The sequence below is a fragment of the Pseudopipra pipra genome, chromosome 1 (assembly GCF_036250125.1).
Source record: "Pseudopipra pipra isolate bDixPip1 chromosome 1, bDixPip1.hap1, whole genome shotgun sequence".
Taxonomy (NCBI): domain Eukaryota; kingdom Metazoa; phylum Chordata; class Aves; order Passeriformes; family Pipridae; genus Pseudopipra; species Pseudopipra pipra.
Window position 1 is genome coordinate 138083452 of NC_087549.1, and position 25513 is coordinate 138108964.

The following is a 25513-nucleotide window of genomic DNA, read 5'->3' on the forward strand; positions in this document are numbered from 1 at the left end:
TTACTGTAGCCTATGGATTAACACTGTCCAGGCAAGAGTTACCTGATACGTCTCCAGGAGATACTCCCGTTCTTCCAATGTTGGTGAGTAAATGATCTATGTTTGGCACTGGCTGAGATTCTACAGTGTTTTCTTCCTGAACTGCTGTCTATAGTTAATAAACAAAGATCTCTTCATCATCGTTTCACAAACAGTTCATTATGATTCAACAGCATTTAGAAAACTTCATTATTCACCTGAAGAACACGAGGAAAGCGTGTCCTATTTTCCTTTATGCTTTTAAAACAAATGCATGGCTTGCTTTTTAAAAAAAAAATAAAATTCATTACTGCAAGGACTGGAAAGCTACAAATGTGCTTCTGAAGAGCAAACCATACAGGGATGTAATAAGAAATATACAGACATTCTAGAGGCAGCAGAAGCAGATTCTAAACTAAGATAATTAGAACACAAGTATTTATGTCACAATACTTACAAGAGGTTCTTCAGCATCATCTTCTGTGAAAAACCAGTCATGCTACAATTTAAAATAAAAAAGGTGAAAACCCCACAGGAAATACAAACCCCAAAAGTGGCACAATCTAACACAGACATTACTAAAAATGGCACTTTGATGGATAAATACCAGACCCAAGCTGGCCCAATGAGAGAAAAGCCGGTTGATATGTGCACAATCTTATTTTTTAAATAATGAAATGCATCCACTTACTTTTTGGATGAGTGTTTCTACAATTTTATATTGGTCTGGCATGTGCGTAACCATGTGTGTCATGTTATCATCAGATGTCCTCACAAGTGTTGGACCAAATACTATTGCCAGGTTTCTTGGTTCCATCTAAGAAATGAAATATTTCCACATCATACATTAATAATGAGAAAATACAGTAATATGGGCTAAGTAAATTAATATAACTATTAATATATGAGAACCATTTAAAATAAAGACATAAAAAAGTTTTTTTAAAAACACCTTACTGACTCAGGTGGGATGTTACACTACACCAAAACAGGATGTTACGCTACACCAAAACTCTCCTACGTGCAGCAGCAATAAACACATCCAACATTTCTGCAATTCAAAATTCCAACCTTCCTTAACCCACTGCAAGCAAATGGCTCCACGAGCACAGAAAATATTCTTTACACTTTTGGGGGGAATTGTTTTTCTTCCCATGTAGAAACACTTCCGTTCAGAAACATTGTTTTAAGAATTTTTTGTTTTATAAAAAGGCATTGGTACTTCTCTGTGGTTTTTTCCTGAAAATGTTTACAAGAACCACAAAAAATTAGGCTGGTAATCAAACACTGTTTTATGTCTACTGACAAAGATCTCATTCAATTCGCACCAACTTTGGAGGCAGTGGCAGCAACAAACATCATAGACCCAACACATCTATTCATGAGACAGACTATGAGTTATGTGACCACGTCACAACATTAAAAGTAAATTAAGTATATGACTAGTGTTACATCTCTGACAAATAATTTCAAGAAAGCAGCAGCAGAATACTTACCTTCTATTTTTGCTTACTTCTCTGATTTATAGTTTACTGTTCTGGTATAGAAGAGACCGATAATATACAGGAGGCAAGGTCATTGTGCTTACCAGAAGTAGGCTGCAAACATGACACAGGCCCCTGATGCTCTCCTTGACTTGAACTGTGTCCTTTGGCAAGTCATACAATTATAACATCACCTCACTCCTCTAGCCTTATATATTCTACAATATTAGCAGTATTTAACAACATTTATACAGCACACCAAGACTGTAAAATGATAAAAAAGCTTCCTTTAGGCATTGCACTTAAAAATGACACTTACTATAATTTCATTATAATGTCAGCTGTAATTCTACCAAAGTTTATAATTTGTTGAATTGTTTTTTTATAAACATGCACGTTTTTCTTTCATATTTAACTGGAAGGTATTATTTGCAGAGCTGATGTTGAAATCTACCATATATTCATTTCAACTGATCTTTTAAATTATTCTTATATTTTAAATGATTTAAGATTGGCCATGGGTGCCTCTATAGAGCATCAATTACATATTTTTTTCTTCCTGTACCCTGCACATTGGTAGCCAAGTAACAAGCCACCACATTACCTGCCCTGAGATAAGCATCCATAAGCACACCCATATTGTGGACAGCTTTGCACTCAGCTACCCTGAGAGCTAAACAAAGGGGATACTGTTATTTGCATTTACGGTAGGACTGCAGCACACACGGAAGCACTTAACACAAACTACATCTTCCCCACCCCGCAAAAATGACAAAAACTTACACTTAGTGGTGGAAAAATACCCTGTAGTGGCAGAACATAGAATGTAGAACATTCAAGTAACTACAGCAAGTCCTAGTCTTAAAAATTCCTGAAGTGTCCAGAAGTGAGGCTTCACACAAAGCTGGTGTGTCAACAGGGTTGTTCACCTGTGCCCTGCCCAGGCACCCTCTTACAGATGTCTAGATTGGACTAACTGAAGTTTACAGACTTGGGATAAAATTAGGATGTAAGTAGTTATTCCCACAAGAATTAATACCAGTTTGAAAAAACCTAATTCACATTAGCAGGTGTGTATTTTTGTAGGAGTACTTAGCCTAATCCGAAAGTCTTAATTTCAGCCACAAAATAAATTATCCCCTCAATTAGAAATAATCCTGTACAAAAATAATACTTAATGAAACAAACAAAAATACATTATATTTTTGTTTCTGATACCTTGTTCTTTTCTGAGTTCTCTGCTACTGTCTTCAGGTGTGCAGAAAGAAACTTGAGAGTCTCATAATGATGTTCAGGTAAATCATGAATCTGAAACAAACAATCACTATTCAGAACATTAAACATTTAATGCAAATTTTGTGGTGCACCTACAACACAAATTATTTCAGTTTACCAGTCTCTTCAGTGTTTTCAGACGCTCAACAGGATCTTCTTTTCTATTGGCATCTATAAAATCTGCATATTTGTCTGTTAAAAAAGCAGAAATTAATCATATATATATATACACACAAATATATATATATATATATATATTTTAGGTCTTATATTTATATATGTATGCATACACACCCCCACCTCCCAGCCCCACTGCCCCATGAACACAGGTAACATATGAAAAGAATGACCTCTGGAAGTCATAAATTAGTCCATTATATTATATATAATATAATAAAATGGCAGTAGGGGGACAACCCCCCCAGCTTTCGTACAGTATTCCAACAGTAGAATTGAAAATTTTTCTCTTTTTTTTTTAATTATTCATCATTAATTCACCATCAGAGAAATTCTATTTACATCTCATTCTCATGCTCTGAAAGAGAACATTCATTGGAGAGTCGGGATGATTCCACTGGATTTTCTCTCAAATTGTCTGAATGTTGTAAGACAACTATTCAACAATTCCTAAAGACAAAACTGCAAGGAAAACAACTCACCATTGGTAAAAAGGGGTTCTGGGAGCTTTCTGAAGAAGGATTTCAGCAAACTGCTTATCACATTCAAGTCACGCCATTTCTACATATTTAAAAGAAAAAGTCAGACATGCTTTATATTTCTATAGTCACAACACAACCAGAAGTTTTTGGGATTTTAACATGAAAATAGTGTGATCGAAGACTTACATCATCATGAACATCGATGTCAGTCATTCCTTTGTTGAGCTCTTCTTGCATACTTGAGATGGCAGCATTATTTCCAGGAACTCTGTAAATACCTGTGTACTCAAGACCTCTTTCCTCAACTAGTTTGCAGCATATATCAACAATCAGTGGAATATACTGAAGAAAAAGAAGAGTTTTTTATATATATATATATAAGTAATTAATCAAAACATTATTTTAAGATCACAATGAAAGAAAAATTGTACTTCCATACTTTGTTGGTATGAGCTGGGGGGCAGTCATCTAATCTAACACCAAATGTTCCTACAGCAGATGGCTTCTTTTCAAATGTCTTCCTCATAATGCTTGGAATGCCTTTTCTCCACGTCCCCTTGTCTTTTGGTGGGCTCGTCTCATCTTTTTTTTTTTTGTTAGGATAGTGAAAAAAAAGAAATAAAGAAGAAAAATAAGAACATTTAATCACAAAATTGACTGTCAATACAGGTAACAGATTTGCAAAGCGCAAGTGACACCTGCTGCATTTTTACCTTTTACTGGCCTGGCTTTCCACAACAACTTCATAAACATTAGATTGTCTTAAATATACTTTCTGTTACTCTTCTGTGGTGCAAAAGATAAATGTGAACATACTCACTCTCCAAACTTAGAAAAGTAAGTAGCTGTATGGTGCTGTGGAATTTCATCATTCTAAGACTAAAGGTGCATAAAGACTAAAGGTATATAAACTACATCTAAGAAAAATAAAATCTACGTTTAGTAGCACAACATTCTCTACTGAATTACAAATTTTGCTGCACAAAATACCCATCAAACTCTACAGCCACACCCACACTTGTGCAGACCTATTCACTCTTTCACAAATTACCAGATTTTAGTCACTACAAAATCATTCCAAACATGACTCATTTAAAAGCATTCTCTATCCAAAAATCAGATTAGAAGTTCAGCTGGTTTGTTTACCTCTCCTATACAATTCTTGCAGCAAATTGCAATTCCCAATTATTCTGCACTGCAAGTCATCTAATACAATACTACTTCCTTCTTTTTTCTGGAAATATTATTTCAGTAGATCTGACATTTACTCAACATGTGCAATTTAGTTACATAATGTGTAGCATAGCAGGAGCAAAGGGACATTTGTTGGGAACAAAAACCAGAATTCACTCACAGCTTAAATTCAAGACTGAATAGCTCAAAAGTGGTTGATCAAAAGTGACTGCTAATCCAGTTGCCTGAATTTGCATACAACAGTCTTAAAATAAAAGTCTGGTCTGAAACACCATATGTTTACAGACTATATGGGGGAAAAAAAAAGAAAGAAAGAAAGAAAAAAAAAAGAGTAGCTTGTGACATTATTTGATGAAGTTCAGACACTGATTCAAGTTTGCAGTGCCAGCTCACTGGACATTTTTAGAACTCAGCAGGCAGTAATTTTGTTCTGGAAAAGAAAACATAGTTTCACTCCTGCATTTTAAAGATTAAGACAATGAAAAAATCTGTTCTCCTCTACTTTTAAAACACTTCAGTGAAAAACTTTGGTTTCTTAAGAGCATATTTGAAATACAAATTTACCTTATCACTTCCAAGTCAGCTGGAGACAAAAGTATGAATTACACACAAAATTATTTCCAAAGCTTGGCAAAATTTTGCTCACAAGAAGCTTAACACATGTATTTTACTACTGTTAACACTATATGGAGCTGTAAGGGAAAAAAAACCACCCAAACTCTCTTGAAAAGGGACTGAAATAAAAACTTCAGGGGTCTGAGAAGATCTGAAACGTATCTTAAGGTAACGTCTAAATGAAGTGGTTACAAGAAATGAGTGATTAGAGTTGCAGCTTAAAAAATCCTATCTAATACTTGGCTTGCATCTGTACATTCATGAATTCAAAAAAACTGAGAAGGACACCTCGATGGCCTTGCACTAGGGCAGTAAGGAACTAAAGAAATACATAAAACATACAGACCTTTAGTGAGAAGCTTCCTTTCAGACTCATCCTTAGGAGAATGTGGACTCTGAGTCCTCTGTTCTGCTTTAGTTCCAAGTAGAGTCTGTCTGATACTTAGACTCTGGCGAGGTGTTTTGGGAGATGGCTCTGTTTTGCTGCTTGAAGAACTAAACAAGATATATTACTTCAGTAAAAAGATCTAGAGAAGAACTCTACAAAAACTACTAGCAACAAAAAATTCACCTACCTCATCATTGTAGAGTATTCTTTAATCCTTCGACTAATTAGATCTCTACTAGTAACACCAGTATCCTATAAAATGAATTGAGAACTACTTTACAGTCTTATAAAACAGAAAAAAATATTTTTTCCTTTCAGAATATGAATAACTCTTCCACTCACCAAATGCATATAAAAAAATCAACATTTCAGTTCATTTAAAAAAAACAGGCCTATAACCAAATCAAACATAGTAACAGGCAGTTCTTAAGAAGAGTAAAGACAGAACATTTAAAAACCATGAGGAAATCTAAAGTGAGTAATTACAAATTAAGTGCTGCTATTTAGACTTTTTTTTTCAAAGCAATATAATCAAATTAAATCCTCTTAAATTGAAAGTAAGTTTAAATAGAAAAACACAAGTCAACACATACTACTATGAAAAATCCAGTCCTGTGTGCACACAGTACTTATATAACTAATTGCTACTACAAGTAGAGCTGAAACAGCCATGACTTCAAATGTGCTTTTATCCATTTATGTAATAAGGCTTATTAAGCCATTTTCCTTTGGATAATTATTTAGAATATGAGCAGATGTGCATGACCACAGAAAGGAAAATATTCCTCTGTTGCTCATCACTGCAATGAAAATGCACTGAGGACAATATTGGGATAGATACTGATACCTCATGTACAATAGCATATGTTTGCCTTTTCCAATTAGCATTAATTTCATTCATAGAAACATCAGCATTTAATCAGAGAAACAGGCATCCTTCAAAGTTTCACTTTTTAACTACTGAGAAACTTGTCCTGCTGTACTAATGCACACAACACTTTGCAATGCAAGTCTGAAGAGAGACCACACTAGTACTAAACCTGCAATTATCTTTTTAAAAATATTAGGGACTTTTAGAAGATCAGTTTAATATAAAGTGTATCTTTAGTCAAATCAGAAATTACATTAATTATTTCAAAATTCTGTTTTCTGGTATGGCTATGTCTGCCTTTTTTTAAACTCCATTTATTTACTCAGTTACCTTGCCTTTCACCTCATTTTCTTGCATGTTCCTGTACACATTTTGGTCTATTGGTTGATTACAAATTATTTCTTCTGATCAAATACTAATTATAAGAAAACACAATAAATTTTTAATTAAAAGACAAGAACTATGTGTTCTTCATTATGTATCATAAGATTACCTCATCATTTAAGTTGCTGTTGTCTTGTATTGCTTTAATCCATGCTAACATATTATCTCTGTCCTCAGCTTGAAACAGATACTCGCAGTCTGATGTGGTGAGTCTAAATACATTTTTCCTCTTGGTTTCACAGTACGAGATGTCTATCAAACAAGCATTGATGCTTATAGGTTGTTCTTCCTCAGACAGGGTCACTTGTTCCTTTTTATCTTTGTACAAATAAAGTGAATGACCTCGAAGAACAACATACAATTGCTTCCATGGCCGAATGCTCCCACCAACTCGCTGAAAAACATCAACTGAGATGTTAGTTTGCTTATTTGTTACAGTGGATGTTTGAGGACTATAAAAAGTACCTCCAGAAGTTTTAAAAAGAAAGACTACCCACCTATCTAACACGATTATTAAGAATGCTGGCAGAAAGACTACACAAACACAGGATTCACTAATTGCTCTCTGTTAGAGGAGTGAATTGTTCAATAACCTGCCCTCCCAGACCACCCATTAAGTGTGACTTTACACATGAGAGTAGCAAGAAACCGAATGTGACTACAATTTCAGAGAGGCATTAATACAAATACAGTAAAAAATATTTACGGGACTCTTGCCTATGCCTTTTAAACTGCCTTCAAGTCAGACTCACATATTCACATCACTGCAATTCCAGACTTCCAATTTTCCTTAAGTGTTAGCCTACATTTGTGCAAAAGGTCAGTTTGAACTCAACTCCCTAACATTCACAAATACAACAGCCTTTTTTCTTTATTAGCAAAGAGGAAAAAAACCCCACAAACTACAAGTAGCAAGGGACTGATTTTTACTACTTAATTAATCACTAGGAATTAGTTTACTTCACAGATGTTTTGAAATGTAAAATTAGAACAGTTTTAGAAAGCAGTCTGTAAAAGAAGCTGAGGAACTGACTGAGGTCAATGTTCTAGCAGGTCTAACATTTTGTCAATCTTATTGATGCTCTTATTCCCCCCCAAAAAAAAAAAAATCAAAAAATTAAACCAGGAAGGCTTCAAGTTTCTTATCTTGTTTTTTCACCAGCTTAGTATTTGTCCCAGGTTAAAAACTCAAACACAACAGGTACCTTTCCTTTGTCTGTAACAAGCTGACGAAAATGGAGCCATCCTTCCTTTGAGGCATCACCAAAGACCTCTGAAGAAGAATCTTTTCGGGAACCAGAGTCTTCTGAAGACTTCTGGCTGTCCGGGACCTAGAGAAAACATCACAGAAAGAACCCCACAATGTACTTCTAAACACACTTCTCTAAGTACCTAGGTTCAATATGTTTCTTACTTTAAAAATGCCCCCAGGAATATCCTTCTGGGAAAACATAATTTCTAAAGTTTCCATACATCAATAGTGACTTTACACATCCAAGACTACTTTGAGAAACTTGTGGAGTCTTAGACTCTCATTAGTATGTTTTCACAAAGCCAACCATACATATGCTTTGTTTACAGAGACTGAGGAAAATGAAAATCAAGGATCATGTGATGAGTCTAGAAAAAAAAGAGACCATGTTCACTTATGCGATGCATACAGCTGAACAATTTGATGAGTAGCAATTCCAATAAACTTCATGTCTGTTTAACACATCATTTTGTATAATGGAGGTGTATAATTCATACAACTTGTGTAACGTTTACGAGTTGCTATATACATATTTACCTACCTTAATCCCCTTTAGACTAGATACATGCTTAATGGATCTGTTGGGAGAAAAACAAATGTTAAAATGAGATCTTACACACTTCAAAAACAGATGTCCAAATTAACTTGTATTTTTCATGAACTCACGATTTTCCCTCTTCTCTGTAGTCATCCAGTCCTTCATCATACGACTTGGATCTCTCAGTTTTTGCGGCAGGCTGGCTATCCAGAACACTAGGCCGCATGGATTCTACAAACGAATAGGAATTTTTGAGTGTGTAGGAACCTGAATGACATTTTAGCAATTTATTTCAAGCAAGAAGGAGTTTACAATTTTCACTCCCATTCTCCAGAGTGTGAAAGGAAAAAGTTGCAAGAGAAAAAGAACGAAATCAACGCTCACCATGATCATGTGAAAGCTGTCGCCGAATTAAAGGGATTGGAGATGTGGGACTGGGAGGAACAGTTGTTATAGCTGGTGCTTGAGAAGCAGATGCAGAAATAACAGCAGAAGCAGGAATGTGTGCAATATCATGGTCAATACTAGGACTAGTCGGTTCATCTACAAAGGTAATATGTCATATATTAACATATTAAATGCATTAATCAAATGCTCAAACCAAATAGCTGTCTGAACTTCTCATTATTGGGATATCAGATATCTTACACATGAAGTCATTCCAACAAACATAAGAGTCCAATTAATTCACACTGTCAAATGTCCTCTTTTTTTTTCATGAAGAGAAGCCTGTTTCATTTCATAGGGATGTTAACTGTACATCAGAGATAAAGGCAAAACCCACAGATTTTGTTGTGTGCGAAAGAAACAGGAATTATTTGCTAATCTCTCGTATTTATTTTCAAGTATTTCTGTTTATATGCATAAGCAAAACCCACATTTATTATATCAGTAAGTCTGACCTCAAGAGACAGACAACTACAATAAAATACAGGCAGACTAACAGAAGCCATTTGGTTTAAACGAGTGTTCAAATAAAAAAGCCAAGTCACAAGCAAACAAAAAGAGCATTTTAAACAGCTATCTAGCATCCAAGGAACCAATCCCCCCGTCCTCCGTACATTCAAATAATGAAGCAAGTATCCACACTTTTAAAAGATGGGACACTACTTACTACATACCAAGCAGTTCTTCCACTAATTGTTCATACAAACGATTGCATGCCATACATGCCCAGCACCTCTCAGTCTCAACAGCCACAAGGGTCATCATGAAAGATTCCAAAAAGCTTTAAGCATTTCTAGTATTTAACATGTTTCTTACAAGATGGAAGAAGCCAAAAGATGCATTTTCAATCATTTTGAGAAAACAGCCATAACATCTTCCAGAACACATTACTAGTACTACAAAGATAATTCTACTTCATGCTCTGGTAGAAGAGGGAATGGAAAAGAAAAAAAAAATCAAGTCACGAGCAGGGGTTGAACTGTACTGCCGTAATGAATATGAATGTACCCTAGGTGCTAAGAATTGTAATATGCAGAGCTACTGAAAAGCCTATTGAAATCAATGAACACTCACAGACAGAGGTTTATTCTTTGCTTTGTGCGAACACAACTGCGTGTGCTGCATTGTGCTTTTCCAACAGTCACTAACAGTTCTGTTAAGGCAGCACTTGTACTATCAAAATTTGGCAATGTACATTTAAAACACAGCAATAAACAAAGTGCAGGAAGGTTTAGCAATAACACCCCTCTAAATTGTCTGTGGTGGAAAATGTAAAAATTTTTGAAGTTAAAAAAGCATATCCAAAAAAAACCCAGCTGTAAACTAGAAACATTCATAGAAAGAGAAAGCAAAAGAATTCACACCAAAACGTGATGCTACAATTTAAAAATTTGCATGTTTTACCTGCATCCACAGTGATAAATTAGAAGCATTTACAAATCACTTCTCTATAGAAACTAGAAGACAGGAAGAACCTCAGCTACACTTCCATTTCAAAACCACAACAGCTCAATGTCCTGTTGTCTTTTTACATCTACACTTCCCAGCAGCAAACCCTGAAACACACTAAGGTTGACTAAGGAATATAACCACTGGCTGTACAATTGACTGGTTTATAGCACACAAACTGGAAGTGTTCAGGTTTGTTATTTATGTTAACAGACATATCTCAAATATCACAGTCTCTACTCCTAAAAAATATAAAAACACTAGTGGTTGAAATAGATCTGTGCAAGCTGTGAACACAAACATCTTTGGCAACACTATACAATTTCCCACAACACTTAAATCCAAGAATTCAGATGAGAAAAACCAGTTTTTAATAATTATTCATATCATTATTACTTCACAGTGCATCTAATCCCCAGATAAATCAAAACTGAATTGATTTTGGAAATAGGCAAACTTTACAGGAACTGCAAATGACATTGGTACAGGAGAGGCATAACTGTTCAATCCCTAAAGAGGTTGAAGGTCAGCTAATGGCAAGCTTTTACATAATATAAAGTGATTATAGAGCAAATCATGATGTACACCACAGGAGTTTCTGCCTATTAATTTAATGCACCAGCAAACTCCACCACTGCTGTACAGTAAGAGACAAAACCCAAACAACTACATATATCCCTTGTATTTTGGTTTTTCTTTCTTCTTAGTACTTGCAATATTTGTCTCCCTTTTCAGTTTCCTTGATTAATTGACATATTTTCACCCCAAAACTCCTTCCACAGCATGTGAAAGGATGTGTTTGGCTCACCAATGAAAACGACTGTGTCCAAAATACAGCAAAGCATACAGAACAAACAAGCCAGAGGAGAAGCCCCATAAAATAATTCTCTTTCAGTTTGTGACCTAAGATTACTTGTATCTCTTTAAGTATTTGGAACAAAAAGGTCAAAGACTCCATGGAAAACATTATTCTGGGAAGCATTGAAAAACACCTGGCAGACAATGCAGTCATCAGTCACAGCCAGCACAGCTTCACGAGGGCAAAGTCAAACCTGATTTCCTTCTACAATAGGGTAACCCACTTCATTGATCAAGGGAAGTCAGTAGATGTAATCTTTTTGGACCTCAGCAAAGCGTTTATTACTGTCTCTCACAGGATCCTTCTGGACAAAATGTCCAGCACACAGCTGGATAACTGTGTTATGTGATGAGTGAGCAACTGGCTCACAGATCGGGCATAAAGAGTTATAGCGAATGGGGTAACATCAGGATGGCACCCAGTCACTAGTGGGGTTCTGCAGGGCTCCACCCTCGTCCCAGTTCTCTTCAACATCTTTATTAATGACCGGGATGCAAGACTCGAAGGAATGCTAAGGAAGTGTGCCAACAACACTAAATTGGGAGGAGCTGTTGCCTCCCTCAAGGGCAGAGAGGTCCTGCAGAGAGACCTCAACAAATTAGAGATGGGCAATCACCTACCACATGAAGTTTAACAAGGGTGAGTGCCAGATTTTGCACCTGGGACAGGGCAACCCTATTGTGTGTATGGACTGGGGAATGAGAGGCTGGAGAGCAGCACCATAAGGAGGGACCTGAGGGTCCTGGTTGATGGCAAGTTGAAAATTCGAGTCAGCAGTGCCCTGGCAGCCAGGAGGGCCAACCGTGTCCTGAGGGGCATCAGGAAAAGCATCTCCAGCCGGTCAAGGGAAGGGATTGTCCCACTCTGCTATGCACTAGTGAGGCCTCACCTTGAATACTGTGTGCAGTTTTGGGCACCACAGTATAAGAAAGGGACTGGAGGGGAAGCCGTATGAGGAGCAGCTGAGGTCACTTGATCTGTTCAGCCTGGAGAAGAAGAGACTGAGAGGAGACCTCATTGCAGTCTTCAACATCCTCATGAGGGAAAGAGGAGGGGCACCTCTTTACTCGTGTGACCAGTGACAGGACTTGAGGAAATGGCATAAAGCTGTGTCGGGGAGGTTTAGGTTGGATATCAGGAAAAGGCTTCTCACCCAGAGAGGTGGTTGGGCACTGGAACAAGCTCCACAGGGAACTGGTCACAGCACCAGACCTGTCTGAGTTCAAGAAGGTTTTGGACAATGCTCTCAGGCACATGGTGTGATTCTTGGGAGTCCTGCACAGGGGCAGGAATTGAACTCAGTGATCCTGATGGATCCCTATTCTATGATTCCAGGACTACTTAAAGTTTTACTTTTCATTTGAGAAATGGATACAATCTGTTCTGCATTTTTGTCTAAAAAGCTACTCAAGAGATGGGCCATTGGATACAAGTCAGCACAGTGACAGAGCATCTCTGGCAAAGGGGGAGATGTCTCTTGTAACCTCTGTTTACACATGAGCATGCAACAGTTGCAACTAATGATTTTCAGGAAGAGCCCTTTACTTCAAAAACATTTATGGGAGTAAGACACTGAAAACTTGTAGTAAATAGGCAACACAGCTCCAACCAGAGTTAACTGATCCTCTAGCTAAAGCAGAGAGAAATTCATACATCAAAGTATGTTTATACAGCCGTGCAGCTGGAGATCAGGGACCTACAAAGAGAAGGAGCATCTGTACAGATTGTAGGTGACCTGAAAAATATTAAATGACTCTGCAAAGACACAAATTTACACAGAATGGGCTCAGAGGCAGACCCAGAGATTTCAAAACAGAAGATTTCATGGGTGAGAAAGCATGACAGAGAGGACATATTATTCCCACTCTATGGATGAAAAACTAAGGAACAAGTACTAAACAAATACTCAAAGGAACAAAACACAAAAAAAATCTCTGAAAAAAAGCACAGATCCATATCATAACCTACTATGTTGCTACAATACAATTTATCATGACTCAAATAACATTTAATGTCTCTGTTTACACCTGCATCTCCTAGAACAGTTCCTCAAACATCAAGGTTTGAAAGTAATAACCTGAACACGAAAGGGGGCACATTTTGAGAACCTCAAATATAATGTAAATGAATAACAGAATTATTTAGGTGGGAGCAAACCGCAGAAGGTCCTTTGGCCCACCTCCTCCACTGAGCAGGGGTAGTGCTGAATTCAGACCATATTGCTGAGGGCTCTTGTCCAAAAAGTGCCAAACAGAGGGGAAGATCTCCCTCAATATCCTGGCTGTGCTCTTTCTTTTTGGTGCAGACCAATACAGTGCAGGTCTTCCTCACCCTTGCGGTGCCAGTATCATTGCAGGAAGTTAAACTATTCCAGGAATAGGACTTTGCACATGTCCTTGAAATTCAAGATGTTCCTATCAGACCACCCCTCTAGGATGAGTCCTCCTGAATACATCTTCACATGTACTGTCTGCACCCTGTACTTTGGTGTTGCCAAACTTGATAAGTGCATTTCATGTCCTCTCTAGGTCATCAACATTAAACAAGGTGGATCTGAGGAACACCACCTATAACCAGCCTCCAGGTAGAACATGAACCCTTAGGTACTGCCCTTTATACCTCATGATCCAGTTTTCCTACGTATCCAGCAGTACAGCAACCTGGACTACAGCACAAGAATGGTGCCACAGAAGAGCTCAAAACCCTTGCTAACATCAAGGCTGGTGACCAGCTTGTGTTTTCCTCCCATTTCACAGATTTCATCTCACTATAAAAGGCAATCCCATTAGTGAAGCACTTGGTAAATCTATGCTAGCTATTCCAAATGATCTTCTCCTTCCTTTGCCCAGAAACAAGTTCAAAGAGGACCTACTCTATGATTTTCCTAAGGGCTGTGATAAAGTCAATTGACGACCTTCCCTGAGCTGTGCTTCTCATAGTTTTTCAAGATGTGTGCACAATTTGCTTTTTTCCAGTTAGTAGGGACTTCTTCCAGTCCTCATGATCCTTCAAAGATGACAGGCAGTATCTCTGCAAGGACACTAGCCAACTCTGTCAGCATCTTCAGATGCATTTCATCAGGTTGGATGGACAGGTGTGGGTTGAGCTGCATCAGAGCTCTCTGTTTATCTAAGCTGGTAGAGATTGTTGGGTTTTGGTTGGTTTGTGGTTTCTTTTTTTTTGGTGGGGGGAGCTGGGAAGAGCAGTATTTAAGGAAATTGTTTAGTTAACTGAATCAAAACATATACATATGGGAAGTAAATTCAGTGACTAAATTTAGTACAGAGACTAACCATCAGGGATGCTTTAATAGGGATTATTAACAGAGAAAGGTGATTTTTCCCTCCAATCCCTGGGGGTTCAGATTGCCAAAGCTTTCTTCACTGGTAATAAAAAATGACTGGAAAAAACTAGCTCCCCAAGGCTAAAGTCATCCTTCACATTTATATCCTTTTGGGCATGGCAGTCTTTCAAGCAATATTTCAACTTGAAAGACTGTAAGAAAGAACTGCATTATTTAATAAATGTATTGCAGACCAGATTACTGTTTAAAACACTAATTGGGCATTTCAATTTAAATGGACAATGTGAATATGTGGCTATAAAGCTTAATTCAACAAGTATATATTTTATCAAAAAGACTATTATCTGATTTAAAGATTCAAATAATAAAAATGTAATAGCTGTGTAGGAACATACACTTGAAACAGCTTTAAATTTCACATGAAGAATGTTGAGACAGCATGCACCCTCAGAAATAAAAAAAATTGCTCAACATACAATTTCCCAAACTGCATGCATTGAAGAAGATAACTGTACTGTAAATATTACTGGCTTTCTGAAAATCATATCCATTTCTTAGATTAGGTATGTGTTTAAAGATGCCCTCATAGGATTTAATGCAATTTTGGTTACTCATAGATCTTGTGGAATTGTAACAGTGATTGATCTTTGTAAAAAGCTTGGCCTTCTGTAGAAGGCTAGAGAGGCAGCTCATATTGCTTTCTGTCTCCAAAGCAAAGGGCTATAAGAGTCATTAAAAAACATTATCTTCATTCAACTCAGGCACAGATGAGAAGGTTTCTATCTATGAACCAGATCTCCCTTCCTTAAGAGAGATAGGAAGAGGATCCTCATCCACACACAGGCAAGGGAGTTAAAAAAAAAAGTCTATCTCCAAGGAAACCCCAGAAGAAGCTGAATTTAAGGTAAACACAGACGTACTAATATAGACCATTTTTCTTAACAGCCTGTCAGAAAGACAATCAAATAAAAATACCATGTATGCAATTTGACCTGAATAGTGAGAAGGCCGGAAGTAACCAATAAAACGGAAACGAATTGTTCAATCAAAAATAAACTACACAGAACTGACCCTGCTATCACACAAGATAGCACAAAGGATTAATAAATACCCCACTGTAGGGACTTCTTGTTACAAATCTTACAGTACAAGCTGCTGCATCTTATAATTCAACTTGCAATGGTAAAAGCTCCAGTAAGTACAGACTTCCAAGGGGGAAACACATGATTTGGAAAGAAGATACACTACTGCCTGGATTCATCACGACCTGTGTTACCTTATTTTTTCAAAAGAACCTTTAAAAATATATTTCTGTCAGTTAAGTACTTCCAGCACTGGCAATGCTAACTGTCTTTACAAAGAACTTCTTCATATATCTACTTTACGTAATTATCCTCGTGTGGCCAAAAGAATAGAATGGAAACATGTCTGCATGCTGAGCACATTCATTTCTCTAAGCCCCAGAAACACAGGACTGGAACAAGCCTCCTGAATCATCAAATCCAGTCTTCTGCTAATGTGTTCATGTAAATAATATGTTTGTGATACTGAGTGAGTTTCACACAAACAGAAAAGGCTTCCCAAGGTTATTCTTCATGTGAGACTATTCTGAAAACCTCATCTATGACAGTCTGTTTTCTATTTCAGCATTAAACAAATGTACAACTATCTTCCTATACAAAGCAATTTTAAAGGTTCCTGCCTGCAGTATTACACCAACAAAAAAAGTGCAATTTCCAATATACTTTTTTTTTGCCAAAAACCCTGATAGCATGCCCTTATTACCTGAAATTATCACTTGAAGTTATAACGATCCAGTAAGGATGGTTTATGCTTTGAAAATATTACTCATTATCACACAAATCTGATGGTTCTATTCAATTAAAACTCTTCTATATGTTACGAATTATTGCTCCCAATTTTAACTTTTAATTAAAAAAATATTTTTGAGTTACAGAAGCATTTAAATGGTATTTATAACACTAATTTGTAATTTTGTGGTTTGGGTACTATACCTCAGAATACCACAATGATTTAAAAATTGCTCTTTGGATAAGAAACACTGCAATTTTCAGCCTGAAGCAATAGTGATTTGGCAGGCCACACTGTAAAATCCTGGAAAAAAACCTGAAGACTGATGCTTATCTTAGAAACACTGATGACATGTTAAAAGCTGTGCCAATGCTATCACTATAATAATAGAAGAAATAGTCCTCAAAAATGAACATCTGTCAGCTCTAATCTCTACTGCAATTGCATTTATATTTTCATCATTTGGAATAGCTAGGAAGTAACTTGTAGGAAAGAAAATTATCACAATAAACAAAGATTTTCATTTGCATCTTGACTGCTAACAGTTTTTTCTAAAATTAAAGTTTCCTTAAAACACACCATATCAACCATCTGTATTCAGCCACCATTTGCCCTTAAGGTATCCATACATTTGGAGTTGACAAGCCTGGATCTCTGCTGGAGAAGTCTGAGGTTTTGAATTTCTCTCTGTCTGATGTTTATCTCTTCTCATGAAGAAAAAACAGAATAAGTACATTCTTTCAAATGTTTTGTTACTGCATATGACAATAATTCTGCTTACTTCCCCTAACTTTTGTCTATTCATACCATCGTAACCCTTTTCATGGTGTGTGTGCAAGTGTATCGATTTATTTTATTGTTTCAATTGCATTCAATGTCTGTGTATTCACAATGTCATCTTCCAAGCCTAAAGAGCCTGCAGAGAGAGGCATACAGATAGAGAAGGAGGATAGAAAAGGTAAAGCATATACTTCACTAAGAAAAGACAGTAAAGTCATTACACTTTCAAAAAAGTACTTGGAGTTATGTACGTGACTTCTTGCTTTTGAAAACTAGTATGAAGATCAGCTCTTAATGCAAGATGAACAGCAGAACCTGCCTGATTACTAGCACAGAAATTGCTATGGTAGTTTGACTGCACTAAGGATAGAAACAATACAGAAATTTATTGCAAGGATGGTGAGGCACTGCCCAGAGAAGCTGTGGATGCCCCATCCCTGAAGTGTTGAAGGCCAGGTTGGCTGGGGCTTTGATCAACTTGGTCTAGTGAAAGGTGTCCAAGCCCATGGGCAAGGGGATTGGGATAGTCTTTAAGGACCCTTCCAAACCCCCTCTGTTGTATGACTCTATGATATAAAACTATTAGTGGCGTTGAATGGTGAATCAAGATTAGCACTATGCTGGTAAATCCTACATTTGTATCAGAAATTCAGCCAACAGGAGACAGTTTTTAGAAAAACACACACACAAAGTGAACAAATACCATTTAGTTTAAGCTGTGAAACTCCTGGCAAATCTTTATTTAAATCAATCAAGGTATTGGATAACAAAATTTTACTCTAATACAAAAGAGAATAGAGAAATTCATGGAGCACTTAAAATCATATTAGGCTTCGAGATGTTGTAAAGTGCAAACAGTTGGAGAATAGAAAGTACCAACATTAAGTATCACATACCCTTGTCCTGTTCTTATACCTTTCCTTAGGTATCATTTTCAGTCAGAGGGAGAACACTCATCTTATTTTTTTTTTTACAGTATGTTGGTGTTATCAAAATCTGGTCAAATATTTTTATCTGGCTAATTTTCTTTCAGTTATTCACAAATTAATAGGGGAGTGAAGTGACCTATAATTTTTCTAGGGTAAGAATGTACTAAATATTTTCAAAATGGGATCGCACCTGTGAGAAAAAGTCTTTGTACTTCTCTGATGCTACTACAAGCCTAAGAGAAAAGCTCTATAATAGGATGAGACCACGAACTTGTTTTATTTCTAAAAAAATTTAAACATCAAGATGATATTTATTTAGGTTAAGGTTTTTAAAACATATCCATTTAAGATTCATTTTCATGTGACAACCCACTGTGAAGCTGGAAAGAACATCCACCCAATAGTACTGGCCAAAGCACTGAGCTGCACTGGCAGTCAGACATGCTGCAACCAGGTTAAGTATTGAAGAAGCATCTCTATTTCACTCCTATGGGTAGTTCATTCAACTCAGTAAGGGAGTTGGATTATCCTTTTTTTTGCATTGCTTTCTACTCTACAGTAAATAGTGTAAGAAGTAAAAAAATATTTCCAACCTTGCTGCAAGTCTCAGACACACACACTAGACATCTCTAAGAAACGTATTAAAAGAACTATATTCTGAATCAACCTTTTCTCTGTGGTTACAAAAACCACAGTATGATAGAATGGTTTGGATTGGAAGGGAGCCAATCTCCCTGTTGTGGGCAGAGACACCTTTGACTAGACCAGGCTGATCAGAGTTCCATCCAACCTGGTCTTAAATACTTTCATGGATGGGGCATCCACAACTTCTCTGGGCAACCTGTTCCAGTGCCTCATCACCCTCACAGTACAGAATTTCTTCTTAACCTCTAATCTAAACCTACCCTCTTTCAGTTTGAAGCCGTTGCCCCCTGTCCTATCACTACGTGCTCTCGTAAAAACTCTCTCTCCATCTTTCTTGTAGGCTCCCTTCAGGTACTGGAAGGCCACAATTACATCATCCAAAGCCTTCTCTTCTCCAGGCTGAACAAGTCCAATTCTCTCAGCCTTTACTCATAGCAGAGGTGCTCCATCCCTCTAATCATCTTAGTATTCCTCCTCTGGACTCACTCCAACAGATCTATGTCCTTTCTGTGCTGGGGACCCCAGAGCTGGATGGAGCACTGCAGCTCATCAGAGCAGAGTAGAGGGGCAGAATCACCTCCCTCACCCTGCTGGCCACACTGCTTTTGATGCAGCTTTCTGGGCTGTGAGCACACATGGTCGGCTCATGTCCAGCCTCTCATCAACCAGCACCTTCAAGTCCTTCTCATCAGGGCTGTTCTCAATCTGTTCATCCCAAGGCCTGGATTGATACCGGGGGTTGCCTCAACCCAGGTGCAGCACCTTGCGCTTGGTCTTGTTAAACCTCAGGAGATTCCCACAGGCCCACTTCTTGAGCTTGTCCAGGTCCCTCTGGATGACACCTTCAGGTGTGGCAACTGCATCACTCAAGCTTGGTGTTATCTGCAAATCTGTTAAGGGCTTCTTATCTTACTGTCTTGTCATTAATGAAGATATTAAATAACACTGGCCGCAGTAAAAACCCCTGAGGGGCACCACTTGTCACTGATGTCTATCAGGATGTTAAGCAGCATTTTAATTTCCATTCCAGTAAAAGTAAACACATCCAAAAATTACCCAGTAGGTCAGAAATTTATCATTTGCTGTTCTCTAAAACAGAAATCGTGTTCACAAGTCTTAAAAATGCACATTAAACACCACAAATTGCTAATATAGTCACTGCCAAAGAAAATGGTATTTTTATTAGTCTAGAGACCAGATGAGACCATTTCTGGGTAAAAGAGGAAACTGTCATTAGACTAACTGATATAGTTTGAAACAATAAAGAGAATTTCAAGACCAGAATCTTTCTTTGGACCTGAAATAAAACCAGCAGCTTTCTCAGCTAACCACAATACCCTGTATGTAGTAGCACATAGAGAGTACTGAAGTCTGCAATACCAGAGCATGTTTATCTGTAAAGCCAGGCAGCTTTGTCATCCCCAAGAACATCTGCTTATTGGAAGAAGAGTTTGAGCACATAGTATCTTGCCTAATTTTTTAAAATAAATTCGTTTTCCCCATAAAAGATATTACATCTACCTACTAGGTTTGGTCTGAACAAATCTCTCATTTCTATAAGCAAATGAAACCCAAAACTTAACCTCCCTGCTTCTGAACTGCCTTTTGTGAAAAGACCAGTGTCAAAAGGCAGTTCTTCAGTAACACACCATGATCTGTGCAAGAATTTGCCGTAAGAAAGCTTAACAGAAACTCTGCTTGGATTTCTGTTTGTGCTGCAAGGCACTGTGCTACTCAGCAAGAGCTAAAATCATCCTGATGTTGTGCTGTTCTCAAGGAGCAGGTTAGTCACAAAACACTGCTGCAGAAGCCAAATGTTCCTGGCTGAATTTCTACCAAAATATGGTGTGGCCATATCTACTACTTTTAATGAGCAGAGAGTGGTAACAAAAATACATACACCACAAAGTATGTAAAACGGTAGCAATATGTAAGCTTGGAATCATAGTGACTTTCCATCAGAAGAGTTAAAAAGCCTTTAACTGAGTTTCAAAGCAGATCTGGGGTTTTATCTGCCTGATTAAGTAAGGTTTTTAACAAGTAAAGCTGTAATTAGGCATAATGATAGCCGAACAAGCAAAGTTAGAATAATGCACATTAATTCTAACTTGGGAAGAGGTCCACTTTTAACAGCATTTCATGGTCTTCCTATTCAGAGAGGGTTATTTCCTCTTCAAGGTGCTGGAACTGTGGCAGAGATTTCCCACAGCACCTGTACCAGCACAAGAATTTCTTGCTAGGAAGACAGCCACAAGTACCATGCTGGCTCAGATTGTGCCCTGGCTTCAGGAGCACCAGGTTTTAGGATTTCTGGAACATTCAGGAGGTTTCATTCCAAGAGGCTCATAAGAATTCAATCCCACGTGGTATTATGCCAAGAGGCTGCAGCGGAGAGTTGTGATTTTGTTTCTTTTGAACTGCTCAGTTGTTACCAAAATGTAGTGCAATTGACATATATAAGGCTTCTTTGAACTTCAGTCAACACATTTCTCTATAATATGGAAGCAAGTCACATGAGTAGGAGTTCACAGCAAATCTCTGTCGAAAATCAAGATAGGAGATGGTGTTGAAAAGGTTGGGCTTGACTTTACCAATCTTGATCTGACTTTTACATGACATTTCAACTGTATAGGATTAGAAAACTAATCCAGCAAACACTGTACATAACTAAATCAAGAGCCCAACACTGATTTTAGGTAGTATTAAAAAATCCTGCACAAAGATTAGTTAAATGCCTTACAAACTTGTGCTAATCCTCAAAGAAAGGCTGACAGGGTCTAAAGAAGAATACAAAATTACACTGGATACTGATGCGTCCAGTAACAACGATGAAAAAAAAGTCTATACAACTCCCATTCAAAAAGGAAAACCCAACATAAAAACCATCTGCTAGCTCACAAAGCATTTTTTAATATCTTAACAGCATTCTGTCAAAAGAACAGAATTACTGTATCTTTTGTATGATTTCTATTCTTCAATGAACACAAAGCAGATATGATAGATAACACTAGGGGAAAAAAATCCCTGCTGCAGATCCACAACAGAAGACAATTATGGTAAGACGACGTATCTGTAACTCCCTTAACCTAAAGTGTAAAGAACATGGATCATTATGAAGAGTTATTTTTCACATACTTGAGTTTCAGAATCAAAATTCAGTGTTTTCTAAATATTTCTTACACTAAATTCAACAGCACAGAGTCAGGTACAAATCAACTCGTGTGGAAAATGATCCACAGACATCCAGACTCCAAAGGATTAAATCAGCCACAACAAAAGAAAATCCAACCCAATAACAACAACAGCACAGCAAAGACAATAGCAGCATTGACTACTTGAGTAGAACAGAAACGCTCTGCCACTGCAACTCTTCAGCAGAAGACACGAATTCATTATTCAAAATTCAGAGGGTTTTTCTACTATTTACAATCCTTCCCCGAGTTCCTCTTCTAAATTATCTCAAAAGATCTCAGCCCCTGTCCTGTAAGCTCCCTGTAATTCCAACCCTGTGTCACAGCACACCGGCGAATCTTTTTGCCTTCTCAGATTCTGCTTCCACAATCCCTTCCATTCATATCCACATTAGCATCTTGATTTGCAAATCCACTTCCTTTGATTGCTATCCTTTAACCTGAAAAAGCTTTCATCTATTCCCTATCTCTCCAAGAAAGCTTTCACCATACCTATTCAGCTGCCAAACTTTTTTTTTCCTCCACAAATCACCCTTATATGGATTTGCATCTGTATTCTCGCTTTACTGGATTCCAAATATGTTTTATACTAGAGAAGTAAAAATATTTGAAAGGTGTTGCAAATGCTAGCTGTTTGTATATGTAACATCAGAACATTATGTGAGTGATAGCAAAACACAGTTATATAATCAGACTTACCCAGGAGGTTAAGGAAAACTCTAGAAAAATGTTACATTGCTGTAGGCTATTTAATGCTCATCCTCTAGGAATCCCAAACAAAACAGAACATTTTTTTTTCCTCTACTGAAGAATACTTTTACCAACTAAAATTTTTCTAGACGAGAAAAATCCGCCATGGCTCTCAACCTCAGAGTTTACAGGAACAATCTGGTAAGGTGTTCTCCACCACCTTTAGCAGAGAAAAGCAGTTGATGGACACTGAAATAGTTTAACTCACCAATAAATGGAATAGAAGCCAAAGAGTCACCAGGTGGGCTGGAACCCGATGCTTTCCTTTCCTCTATTCTTTTTATGTGGACTTCTCTCCGAGCATCGTTAGGTAACCAACAGGTAGTGTCCGAGGCTGCCTCTTGGTCATTTACAGCAAGAATGTAGGACTGATGCCTCAAAGGCTGTGGAGTTTGGTGGCCAGAAGGTGATTTGTCCCGCATGACCACTGTGTCTTTGTCATTTCCCTGAACATCCGTTTGCAGACTTTCAGACTCATGGACATCTTCCCTTTCAAAATGAATCTTTTGTCTTATGGAACCATCTACATTGTCAGAGGTAGTTGAACACTCACTTGGCTGAACAAGTTTGGCAGAAGCTGGAGACAGAGAGGAGGGTTGGATGGTTTTACCAGTTTCTGTTTTGTGATCTTGGACACCTTCTGCTCGGATCCTTGACTGTTGGTTTAAGAGACCGCTCTGATGCAAGTGATTTACTGTTCTTTGGTCTTTGCTGGCAATAGCATCCAGGCCCTGGTTAAGGGGAATAGATGGTTTTGCTGCATAGGGAGCTGAGTTCTTCAGAGAGCTACTTCTAGAACTTCTGGCTGGTGTGAGACACAATCTCTCTTGTGAAACAGCTGCAGGTTTTGAAACTCCCCCAGGAGTTTGCAAATCTCGAGAAGGCTGTAACATTTTAAAATCTGGCGAAATTTTCTGGAAGTGAGAACCGGGCAGAGAAGCTCTACTACCAGTTCTCCTGTTGTCTGAAATATAAGCACTTGGAGCTATAGGAAAATTTTGACCTCGAAGGGACATATGAAATGCATGCTGTCTAGATCTCTCATAAATACCTCGCCGATCATCTTGTTCAGTAAACCCTGTCCACTTGTAAGTCTTTCTCCTATCTCCATTTGTATCTGCAATCATATTCTCAGAATGGAAGTTTTCTAGCACTTCACCCTGTTTGCTGAGATAATCCCATGACCGAGCCCTGTGATTTCTAGCATTAACTGAAGGCGAAGTTAGAGTATCTTGTGAAGCACTTCGTGGCCACTCTTTCATCAACACAGGATCTTCGAGTCTTTCCTGGGATACACTTCTCTGCCGGATCTGAACAGACTGTGGAACCCTGTCGTGAGAGGTGCTCCTGCGCCGTACCTGAGAAGCAGTGCGGTTTGGCACCACTTGATTATAATCAGTTGTATTCTGAGAAGCTGCTCTTAAGCTATCTAACCTTTCCTGTATTGTTCGAGAGCCATACATGTGCATGCGCCTGTTATCAATGTATTCTTTGTAAGTTTTGTAGGTCTTCCAGTCTATGTGCTGGTGGGAGGTTGGAGAACTGTAATGATTAGTAGAGACTGAGGGTGAGTCTGTGGCTTGAGCAGGAGGTCTAGTGCTTGGGATTCCTTCTGGACATACTACATAATTTGAAGCTTTACTTACTGCTCCAGTTGTATCAACTGGCCTTGTTATTGGAGTCTGGGGAAGTACAATGGCAGTGGACACTGAAGATGATGGTGATGTAGTCCGTGCTTTCAGACTGGTTTGATCTTTTAAGCCGTATCTTACTTCCTCTGTCCTGTGTGAGGGACCAGCATGATTATTTCTACAAGATGGCAAATCTACAGCCTTCTCAGAAGGCACAATAACAGTCCTTACAGTTTCATTGCAAACGCATACGGCTGTATTTGACTTTGCAATGTCTGTTGGTGATGGAGGCACTTGTATTTCCATTCTGTAGGCCCTCTCTGGCTGTGTCAATGCTCGTACTGGTCTGCTGACTTGCTGTTTCCCCAGTGAGAAGTCAGAAGAAAGCTTGTCTGCAGCTTGTGCCTTAACAGAAGCTGTGGATGTCAGACGCGGGTAACATATTGGCGGTGGTTCAGGTATGTTGTGGGCATTACCACTGTAGGCTTCGTTGCCTTTCAGGTAGGCATCTTGGGAATACGCCTGTGGAGAGAGGATTAAGTGAGTATTCAGTAGTGAGGGAGACGGAAAAGTTCGCCATCCAGTATTTGCATGATCAATCTTCAAGAGAGGGAATACAAGTTCAAAATTCACACTATCTCTAATTTTAGATAAAATGCTAGTTAAAAACATAAAAACAGCATTCCATCCCCTTAGTGATGTAGGAACAAGAAACAGAACAAGCAAAATCATTACATATGTTCCCTTGCTCAGGTAAAAAACTCAACTGATAATTCCAGGAAATACTGCAGAGCTAGGGCACTGAGGCAGGTTTCTCAAAATTCATGAACACAAAACACAGTATTTTTCTCCCCCTTAATTTTGCTTTCTAACATGATGCTTCATACATTCTTCCCATTTAAGCTTCACATTGCCAGAAACCAGAATTTCATAGCAATTAATAGGTTAAAATGCCGCATAATAAATTCAAGTAGAACTAGAAAATTCTCTATTCACTTAGTGTATAAAACAACTCTGTTCACTTAATGTAGTACATAT

The 25513-nt window shown here is 37.9% G+C and overlaps 1 protein-coding gene across 7 annotated transcripts in view; it reads right to left on the bottom strand.

Moving 5' to 3' along the window:
* ARHGAP21 (Rho GTPase activating protein 21) overlaps positions 1-25513 on the bottom strand; it is a 111564-nt gene that overhangs the window by 5926 nt on the left and 80125 nt on the right. For 5 of the 7 annotated variants that reach the window (XM_064635603.1, XM_064635639.1, XM_064635623.1 and 2 more), the window contains 16 exons: positions 23053-24997; positions 9063-9221; positions 8807-8909; positions 8682-8718; positions 8094-8219; positions 6998-7282; positions 5821-5885; positions 5592-5740; positions 3876-4018; positions 3623-3778; positions 3437-3515; positions 2896-2969; positions 2721-2810; positions 710-835; positions 476-517; positions 43-148 (listed from right to left, as the gene is read on the bottom strand). In XM_064635603.1, the coding sequence (XP_064491673.1) occupies positions 43-148; positions 476-517; positions 710-835; positions 2721-2810; positions 2896-2969; positions 3437-3515; positions 3623-3778; positions 3876-4018; positions 5592-5740; positions 5821-5885; positions 6998-7282; positions 8094-8219; positions 8682-8718; positions 8807-8909; positions 9063-9221; positions 23053-24997 (3685 nt within the window). The remainder of the gene's footprint in view (positions 1-42; positions 149-475; positions 518-709; positions 836-2720; positions 2811-2895; positions 2970-3436; positions 3516-3622; positions 3779-3875; positions 4019-5591; positions 5741-5820; positions 5886-6997; positions 7283-8093; positions 8220-8681; positions 8719-8806; positions 8910-9062; positions 9222-23052; positions 24998-25513) is intronic. The other 2 variants (XM_064635655.1, XM_064635650.1) reach the window with 1 other exon arrangement.